This window comes from Lycium ferocissimum, chromosome 11, assembly GCF_029784015.1.
Source record: "Lycium ferocissimum isolate CSIRO_LF1 chromosome 11, AGI_CSIRO_Lferr_CH_V1, whole genome shotgun sequence".
Lineage (NCBI taxonomy): Eukaryota > Viridiplantae > Streptophyta > Magnoliopsida > Solanales > Solanaceae > Lycium > Lycium ferocissimum.
Window position 1 is genome coordinate 63,265,799 of NC_081352.1, and position 10,649 is coordinate 63,276,447.

The following is a 10,649-nucleotide window of genomic DNA, read 5'->3' on the forward strand; positions in this document are numbered from 1 at the left end:
AGAGGAAGAGGCTGCTTTCATCCACTTCTCCAGAGTAGCAAGTTTGCTCTTTTTGTTGCAAAGGCCATGAAGAGATTCGGGCTGAGTTGAGGAAAGATTTTTTATGCATATCAGTGATCACTTTGAATTTCTTATTAGAGGCTTCTCCCAACCAATGTAAAATCTTCCCTGAAATATCTCCCCAGCCCCCATTGTAATAATTCTCTGGAATAATAATGCCTTTTCTTCTTTCCCCTGTGATTGTTTCGACTCTGAGATATCTACCATAGATGTTGAAATTTTGGTAGACCCTGTATACAAAAGTTTGAATCTTTCTTCCCCACCTTCTATAAAGGTTCCCCTGCCCTTTTGAGGCTTGCTGCAGTTGAGTGCATACCCATCTAAGATTTTCCTCATCTATCTTGATCTGACTAGTAAATCTGCGGCCTCGTTCTACCCATACGAACCATCTGTCCGAGCTCCCATAATCTTCATAAATTTCAAAAGATTTATCACCTGAGATGAAGAAGATCTTCTCTCCCATGACTGGAGACAAGATTTAGTTAGAAGAGAAGAGAAAAGTTAATTAAACTCCTTAACTGTTATGTTTCATGTTTCTACCTTTTTTTTCTTTTGCTTCTGTTTGTACTGCTTTTATCAATTTTTCTGACATGTTTTCTACTTGTTAAGATTTCTGAAGGGAGCTTCAAGTGTTGATCAACATTTCCACTCAGCACCATTTGAGAAAAATATACCTGTATGTCCCAGCTCATAGAAACTTATGTTTATGTTCTCTATTGATACTTAATTGTTCTGTTCTCTTATGAATGTTAGTGCTGTAAGATTTCTGCAATGTTCACTTGGTATACCCCGTGATTCAGAAGTCCAAAACTGAGGGGCTAAGTGAATGTACGTTTGTACTTATACTGATTTATATCATGTCTACTTGTGTTTCCTCCATATCTTAGACTGGTAGCTTCATTCTACTCCTAGCCAATGAGGTGCTATGCTGATTAAGTTTGCATTTCTAGCCGGATATTGAGCCAAGCCTGCACCCTTGATTTGTTGTTGGATTCAATTTTCGCAGAGCAATCAAACAGTTTGTAGTTCTAATTGCGTGATCAGCTATTAGGACAATTGGGACGGCTCAGAGTCCTCTAGCCTGGTCCCGCCTTGCATACTTTTATTCTGATTAGTCTTACCAAGCTAGTGAATCTGAAGTCTTCCATTCTGTGGTTAGGCTACTTTCTCTGTTGCCTTTTTGTTTCGTAAGGATCAAAGCTTTCCTAGCTCCGGGCTCTGTTACGCATTTTAACTATACGCTTTGTTGCCTCTTTATAACAACAACAACATACCCAGTGTAATCCCACAAGTGGGGTCTGGGAAGGGTGATGTACGCAGACCTTACCTCTACCTTTATGCGGTAGAGAGGCCGTTTCCGATAGACGCTCGACTCAAAAAAAATGTAGTCAAATGCAGGAATGTAAGAGAAAAAAGACAAACAAATGGAGCAACACATAGTAATAGGATAATAATGTACGCGCGATACCAAAATGATACCTTTATTCTGCAATATATATTTTTTTTTTTGCTTTATATTTCTATTTTTTCCCGTTCTCTTCATACTTGCACCTTTGGTTATTGGATTATTCTGCCCATATAACAACTACTGCGCCTCAATCCCAAGCATTGTTCTGCTAATAGTAACTTTATTCTGCTTGTCTAGTCAGATGCTTGATTTGCTAATATCACATCACTAAACTCAATTGCTTGATTCTTAAAATCGCATCGTGTTTCAGGTGATTTTAGGCTTGCTGAGTGTATGGAATGTTTCATTCCTTGGATATCCAGCAAGAGTGAGTCTATTATCATTCTGCTTGCATCTGAGGCGTCTGGTTGATTCATCAATACCATACTACTGAACATTTGGTATTTCAGGCAATATTACCCTACTCTCAAGCATTGGAAAAGTTGGCACCTCATATTCAACAGGCATGTTACTCTTAACTTGTTTGCTTGGATGTTACTCCAGATGCCATACTTACATCCTTTACCAAAATTTGATTGAATTCAGGTCAGTATGGAGAGTAATGGGAAAGGGGTGTCTATTGATGGTGTCCCTCTTCCTTACCAGACTGGTGAAATTGATTTTGGTGAACCAGGGACGAATGGCCAACACAGCTTTTACCAATTAATTCATCAGGTAGCATAAATTTCCAGTGCCAACATTTCATGTTTTTTTTTTAGGAAATTATGCCCATTCTGTGCTTGATTTTGGCCGGTAACATGTGTCAACTTTATCTTGTTTATGATGTATTGACAGTTGACTAAATTTTTGTTTAAATATTGCTGAACTTAATAAAAATATAATTTTAGGAGCTTTATGTTGTTATTTGTTGTTCTAGGTGTAGTGATTATGTCACTAAAATGTTTCACGCGAAAAGCCTCTGTAAGAAAAGGGTATTGCTCATTTGCTTGAATTAAGAATCTATGAAAGCATATTCATGATATATAATCTGAAGTAGACCTCTTGCAAACTACATACGAGGTAATTAGAAAATTCCATTTGCATTCCTGTCCCGCAAACTAGAGTTTTGACATGCTATGTACTATATCACATGAATTACTTTAGGGTAGATTTGTGAGTCTTGTTGTCGTAATTAGGTGGTGCTTTGGTTCGTCATTTACAATTTTTAGGGATGTGGCGGTGGAAGGATGTCGATTTTGATATTATAGGGTTGGTTAGCAGGGATAGTCCAAAACTCTAAAAACTCTAACATCTCCAACCCTCTGCAAGAAGAGTAACCACCTTCCCCCCAAGCAACCAACCCCAAAAGGCAAACTGAAAGAAGAAAGGAGTTTCAGTGGTGTTATCTGAGTGGATTTTAGTTATTTGTTTTTCATTTGATGATTTTACCTCGTTTATCAGTCTCCTCAACTTTATGTATTCCAGCTTTATATACTTTAAGATATCATATAAGGTACAGGACAAATGTTGCTTGGAACACCATGCTTCTTCCGTGAATTATTATTTTGTTCGGATTGTTATCAGTAAAATAAGTGATCATGTATCTGCTCTTGGTATGTTTAGTTTGATACAATATCACACTTGGATGTTGAATACCATCTTCCTGGAACTTTCAGGGACGTGTTATTCCTTGTGATTTTATTGGTGTTGTTAAGAGTCAGCAACCGATTTACCTGAAAGGTACAAATTCGTTTTACTTCTTATGTTCTCATATTCTTCTTTTTTCATGTGGTTTGACGAGTGCAAAACCGATATATAAAAACTAAGCTCGTGCTTGTCAAAAATAGTACAAAGAAGTTATTGTTTCCACAAGGATTGGCACAAATACTGCTCAAATAGATTTTGATTGGAAAATAACTTGTAGTTGGGGTGGTTATAAACCACGAGTATTGCAATGAAAATTAAACAAGTAAAAGGCTCACAAGATGAGAAACGGGCAGTGTGATAATTAGCAATGAGACAAACTAGGGCAATCGACGAAATAGGTGCAAGATTATTCTCTAAGGTTCTATTCTTGTTCAAGGTTCACTTCTAGGTATTATTGAATCTTGCGAATTCAATAACTAATTAGATTGTCGTTTGATATTTGAGATTCTTCTTTCGAATGAACTCAACTTTCATTTAATAAAATAATGAAAACCGTAGCGAACTTGTGCAAGGAAATTGTGATAAGATCTGTTCAAGGAAAACTTCTTGCGAATGTTTTCTATCTTCAATTCAAATTAATAATTCGTAAGTTCTTTCGGTTACTTAGAAGAATTACTAAATATGAACCGAACCATACAATGAGAAGATATTCATCCAAAGACTTCTTCTTTGATTAGAATGGAATAACGATTTGTCCACCATTTTTATTAAAAATCCATCGACAAGTTTTAAGCATTCAACAAGAGTTAAAACCTGAAAGCCATAATCATTGCTTACACCATATCGGTCTACGCCCTATAAGGAAATTACTCCATAGAAGAGGAGTAGTACATTACCAATAAGAATAAAAAGCTAGAAAATATTACAACCAACTTCTCAATCCAAACTATTGTAATGAATTGATCGTTGATGGAAACTTTTAGAATCCTTGTGTTTCCAAGCTCTAGCCGTCCTCTAAATCTTCGAAGGTATTCCTATCAAAATTGTGCTTTCCATGTATTTATACTGTGTAGAAACGACCTTAGACCGAGATACCCTTAATGAACCAAAGCAGGATCGCACATGCTCAAAACAAGCCTGGGACGATGTGCCACACGATGCCGGGCATGCCGTACCAAGAGTAAAATGCCGAGACCGTGATTCCAACAGCAGAAAACCAAAATTGACTTGACACGACATGCCACGCGACGCTTGGCATGCCGTGCCAAGAGATTTCCCAAGATCATAATTCCTGCAGCTCTGCCCAAATTGCCCTGGCACCTTGTGCCACACGATGCTGGGCACGGTGTGCTAGGGTAATTTTGGGCCTTTTTATTTTTCTTCAATTTTTCTCATGCATACTTGGTTCTCAACCCCTCAGGTTAATTTCCTTGAACTTCTATTTAGACTGAAGCTCAATTTCATCTGTCTTAGCTCCAAATTATTTCTTCTACTTGAAAACAAGTCCTACACAAGCTCTAGCCGTCCTCTAGATCTTCGAAGGTCAATATTCCTATCAAAATTGTGCTTTCCATGTATTTATACTGTGTAGAAACGACCTTAGACCGAGATACCCTTAATGATCCAAAGCAGGATCGCACATGCCCAAAACAAGCCTGGGACGATGTGCCACACGATGCCGGGCATGCCGTACCAAGAGTAAAATCCCGAGACCATGATTCCAACAGCAGAAAACCAAAATTGACTTGACACAACGTGCCACGCGACGCTTGGCATGCGTGCCAAGAGATTTCCCAAGATCATAATTCCTGCAGCTCTGAGCCCAAATTGCCCTGGCACCTCATGCCACACGATGCTGGGCACAGTATGCTAGGGTAATTTTGGGCCTTTTTATTTTTCTTCAATTTTTCTCATGCATACTTGGTTCTCAACCCCTCGGGTTAATTTCCTTGAACTTCTATTTAGACTGTGAAGCTCAATTTCATCTGTCTTAGCTCCAAATTATTTCTTCTACTTGAAAACGAGTCCTACACAATAAAAAAACAGGGATTAAGTATATAATACTTGGGTTCTAGCTCAAAAACGATTAAAGCATTCAAAATATAAGGCGAAATGTAGCAAAAGACCTACGTTTTTAGCCTAATATAATGGTCTCCCATTCCCATTTTACGGACAAAGAGGAAATAAGAAATTGACACCTATGTTATAGTCTGCTGGTTTTTCCATTTGCTTCCCCTTGTCTTGAGTTTGAGCAACTCATTTTCAGATGAAGTGGTGAGTAACCATGATGAGCTCATGTCGAACTTCTTTGCGCAGCCAGATGCCCTTGCTTATGGGAAGGTGAGATACTCTTTCCCCCCCCCCCCCCACATTATACCCACCACATAGCTTTTCAGCTCTCACAGCAGTTACAGTTTAGTGTAAAGAATCATGCATCACACATGCCACAAGCTCTATTTTCACTACATAGCTTCTTTCATTCAGGTGCTCTCCCCCCCTCCCCACCCAATTTAAAAAAAGAAGAAGAAATCCTCCTTTTTCTGTTAAGGATCAGACTAGATCTATTAGTATCAATTGATTATCAGTACTGACTTTCTTCACAGACACCAGAGCAGTTGCAAAAGGAGAGTGTCCCTGAGCATCTTGTTTCTCATAAGGTAATTCCTTACATTCCTTATTTGATGATACTGTGCTTTACTCAGAGGTCTATTCTCAAACTCCTCCAATATCTTGCAGACTTTTTCTGGAAATCGACCTTCTCTAAGTATACTACTTCCATCATTGAACGCGTACAACATTGGGCAGGTATGAGATATTAGACCACTAAAGCATTTTACAAGTGTTTCTGAGTTTTGAGTATCACAGTATGTCCTATGGGTTAAAAGTTGGTAAAAATTGGTATTGATTGAAAAGGCACATCAAAAATAAGCACGAGATAAAAATGGGTTGAAAATAGTTTTTAAAAATGGTTCTTTAGATGAACTCACAGATCCAGTAAGACTAATGAGGCTCTGATAGCACTGTTGTTTTTTAAAAAATGATGCAGCAAAAAGGTTGAAACTGTTGATTGAAAATGTCTCTTAATCAATTTTAGTAAGCATAGAGGCTTTACATAGCCAAGTTCAAAACATACAACAACAGAAAATCTGCATAGCAAATATTCAAAAAACTAAAATATCTCAACAAACTAATCTATCCAAAAGAAATTTAAAATTCAAAAAAAGTAGATTCATCTTAAACCTAAGCAACTTATTATGCTAAAAAATTTACTGCAGTAACTGAAAGCAATTTTCAACACAACTTCCCGCTATCTTCTTCCCTTTCTTTCAGCTACTGGCCATCTACGAGCACAGAGTTGCAGTCCAAGGCTTCGTATGGAATATCAATTCTTTTGATCAGTGGGGTGTGGAGCTAGGAAAGGTACTTCTAAGAGAATGCCTTAAAATTGAGCAATGAACATTCTATGATACTAATGTAATGTCGGTTACCCTGTTTATTAATGTCCTCTGCAGTCTCTAGCGACTAAAGTCAGAAACCAACTTCATGCATCTCGTAAGAAAGGGGAATCAGTTGAAGGCTTCAATTTCAGCACCAAAACGTTGATAACAAGATATCTTGAGGTACGACACGATTTTGTTTGACCAAAATTGGGAAAACTTCAGTTCTCAGAACCTGGGTAACAAGACTGCCAATGGTTCCCAGCAAATTACCTAGATTGTTGCATGGAAGTTTGTCTTCTTCACTTGTGGAAATGTTACTTTAGAAAAATGAGATTGACAGTTCCAAGCTTATCTGGAAAAGAAAAAAAAAGAAAGGAAAAGTTACTCCCTCCCCAAAAAGATTGTCTTACTTTCCTTATTAGTTTGTCCTGAAAAGATTGACACGTTTCTATATTTAGAAACAATTTAACTTTGTGAGATGATTTACAGCCACACAAATATCTAAGATTTGTTTTGGACCACAAATTTCAAAAGTCTTCTTTTGTTTCTTAAACTTCATGCCAAGTCAAACTAAGACAATCTTTTTGGGACAGAGGGAGTAACTTTTTACTTTTCAAGTAAAATGAGCAACATGCGGACATGTTAATATGTTTTGGTTCTTAGGCAAGCACGAAACAATTTTCGTTCAAAGTATCTTCATATTGAAGTCATTTAATTCCTTCATGCGATGCTGCATCGATCTCCCGCCAACCCACTTCCTCTGGCCCCTTTTGGTTGATTCTTTTATGCTTTAGTTCAATTTTTCAGATTTCTATTTTTTGGAATTACTTCCGAGATGATTTTTTCTATATATTCTAGACTGCTTTCATGGACATTGAGCCCTGATTAATCTTGTGTAAAACATAACCCTCTTTATTTTCCCTGGGCTCTTGTGCAATAGGGTAAGAGTACCATGTAAGTTGTTAGCAACAATATGGTGGTTACAAACTAATTGGATACAGGTAACAGGTTCTTGATCACTTGCACTACTAAGTCTCATAATAGAAGTCCGATATTCTTATTGCCTAGCCTTGACAACCCAACAGAGAGTTCATTGCGCTTTTTCTGTTTTCTTTTTGATTTGATAAGTAGGTTTATTTCACAATCTTGATTTGATATTAAGCTTTCCTCAACACTTGGAGACTCTATCCAATGAAAGTTCACTCGAATTGTTTTCCTTGGCAGGCAAGTGCTGATGTTCCTTCTGATCCTTCAACTCGTCTACCAAATATGTGAGGATTGAGTTTGATAATCACAGTTTAACGGAGGTCTCAACTTCGCTACCAAGCAAAAATGAACTAATGTTAACCAACCAGTTTCAAAGTTACATCCAAGTTTTTGGTGTTGTATGGCCACTCATCTTGGCAAACGTATCGCTGCAGTTTTATCAATAAAAATTGAATTTTGGTTTTGCAACTCTTTAACTCATGCTTTAGATGGTGTCCACCTAAATGCTTTCCTCTGAAATTGTCTTGGTTTTGGTTTATAATGCAGTCAGCCATGCGGCCAAATGTGTGGCTGCTGTGTCCAAGTAGGTATCATTTTAAGCTGTTGGCAATATAATGGTTAAGGGATGACCTTCGAAATCTAAAAATTCTGTGCATTTGTTTGTGGATTCATCTGTAAAAATAATGATCATTCCACATGCAAATCGATGTTTGTGAAAGTGAACAAAATATTAGCTTGAAGGGGCAAAGAAGAATTTTCAGGTTGAATACAGGTGCGAAGGTGCATTATTTCAAGTAAATTTTTTAATCTTCACTTTTCACTCACAGATAAACTTGTAACAACTTTTCCAAGAACACTATTCATATGCTAACACCCTCACCATCTTTATTTTCTTTTCTTCAATTCTAGATAATAACTTGAACACACACCAAAGTGTGTTGAGCTGCTAGAGGTGGCAAACCTTGACTCATGGGTTATCTGCCCAACCCGTTCAAATTTTAATGAGTCGGGTTAGTGATATTTTCTGGCCAGGTAAAATAGCGTTTTAATCCAAACTAACTCATCTTTTGGACGGGTCGTTTTGGGTTGGTCAACGGGTAAATAATCAACGGGCAATTTGCAGGATTATCCTTGTTGGGGGTGGTCTTTAATTTTTACCCCTCAAAATGGTGGTCTTTAAATTTTGTTTTTCAGGCAGAAATTCTGCCTTAAGGCCCATTTGCATGGATAGATTTGCAAAATTCTGCCTCGTGATTTTTTTTTTTTTTTTTACTGAGCTGGGGTTTGAACTCACAACCTCGGGATATTAGGCGACGGACAAAACTTGAAGACCACCAATTTAAAGGACAAAAATTAAAGATCACCCCAAATGAAGGGTAATCCGCGCAAAAAAAAAGATAATCAACCCGTGGGGAATAGTTTATTTTTTTGCGCGGATTGCCCTTCATTTGGGGTGGTCTTTAATTTTTGCCCTTCAAATTGGTGGTCTTTAAGCATTGCCCTTCGCCTAACACCCTGAGGTTGTGGGTTCGAACCCCAGCTTAGTTTTAAAAAAAAAAAAAAAAATCGCAAGCCTGAGGCAGAATTTTTGCAAATCTGCCCATATAATTCTGCCTATTTCTGCCTTAAGGACAAATTTTAAAGACCACCATTTTGAGGGGTAAAAATTAAAGACCACCTCCAGCGAAGGGCAATCCTGCAAATTGCCCGAATAGTTTCTACTATTTGAGATCAATTCTCATTTTAGCCCACTAGGCCTCTTCTCTTGAGAAAAACTACTCTTTACTTTATCATTTTTTTGCGCGGATTGCCCTTCTTTTGGGGTGGTCTTTAAATTTTGCCCCTTATATTTGTGGTCTTTAAATTATGCCTCTCATATTGCTGGTCTTTAAATTTTTCCCTTCACGTTGCAACCACGAGCGTTCAGCGTAAATCGCTGAGGTTCCGGGTTCGAACCCCCGCTCAAGCATAAATTAAAAAAAAAAAAATTGCAAGGCAAGGTTTCGTGTCGCGTGTATCTTACGGACTGGCATACACTTGAGAGTACCAAAGTTATCTTGGGACTCGATATACTCCATGCCTTATGGGCATACTTGGCATAAGTATGCCGGGTCCGGTATAACTTTGGTAATTCCTTAATAAGTTTATGCCAAGTCCGGCGTATTTATGGGCAAACTTGTAATGGGCAAACTTTTAGTTAAGCCTTAACCAAAAGTCTTTTCCTAGTTATGCCTTATCGTGCGTACTTTAGTTGGGCGCACAACTAAAAGTATGCCCCATAAGGCATAACTAAAAGTATGCCCCATAAGACTAACTTTTCCTTAAGGCATAACTAAAATTTGCCTTATGAGACAAAGTCTATGTCTTAAGAAAAGTTATATGATGGGCATACTTTTAGTTATCTTAACTAAAAGTCTATATAAGGCATAACTAGAAAAGACTTTTAACTAAAAGTTTCTTGCCGTAAGTATGCGTAAGACCGACATAAACTTGTGAAGAATTACAAAGTTATCTTGCGGACCCGACATACTTATGCCTTATGGGCACTTGGCATAAGTATCTTGCGGCCCGCATAACTTTGATAATTCCTAACAAGTGTACGCGGGGGCATAGCGAAATTTAAACTCTGTTTTGCGATTTTTTTTTAAAATTTTTTGATCGATTGGGGTTCGAACTCAAACCTCACGTAGGTTTTAATCGAAGGGCAAAATTTAAAGATTTAAATATGAAGCGAAATTTAAAACCACTCCCCAAAAGACGCATTCGCGTAATTGCCCTCACTTTATTAGTTGGTTATTGACGCAATTCTGCGCGAATTGCCCTCACTTTATTAGTTGGTTGTTGACTTCTCATAAAACTTTTCTCAGTTGTTCTCTTTTCTTTTAGAAAATTGTTCAAAACCAAAGCCCAATTCAAACGTAAATGTGACTATGAGTCTTTTCAAAAACAAAATGTAATGCCCTTTAAAATGAGTATTTTCAGTCAATACAGAACTTAGTTCTACTTAACTTATTAATCATGATTCCCTTCCTATGAGTACAACCGAGTGATCAGTCGATTCGTGTTATACTTTTTTCATGTAACTGTTGCTTCACTTTAAGTAGATTTAATTAAGTAATGAATAGGGA

The 10,649-nt window shown here is 37.6% G+C and overlaps 1 protein-coding gene across 1 annotated transcript; it reads left to right on the plus strand.

Moving 5' to 3' along the window:
* Window positions 1-649: 649 nt before the first annotated feature.
* Window positions 650-7,997, plus strand: LOC132038563 (glucose-6-phosphate isomerase, cytosolic 2B; the record flags this gene model as incomplete). Its single annotated transcript, XM_059429215.1, has 11 exons — window positions 650-736; window positions 1,779-1,835; window positions 1,918-1,971; window positions 2,054-2,182; window positions 3,124-3,187; window positions 5,361-5,434; window positions 5,698-5,751; window positions 5,831-5,899; window positions 6,425-6,514; window positions 6,607-6,714; window positions 7,759-7,997. Coding segments are annotated over 11 exons (837 nt in total), but the record flags the coding sequence as incomplete, so codon positions are not given.
* Window positions 7,998-10,649: the final 2,652 nt, after the last annotated feature.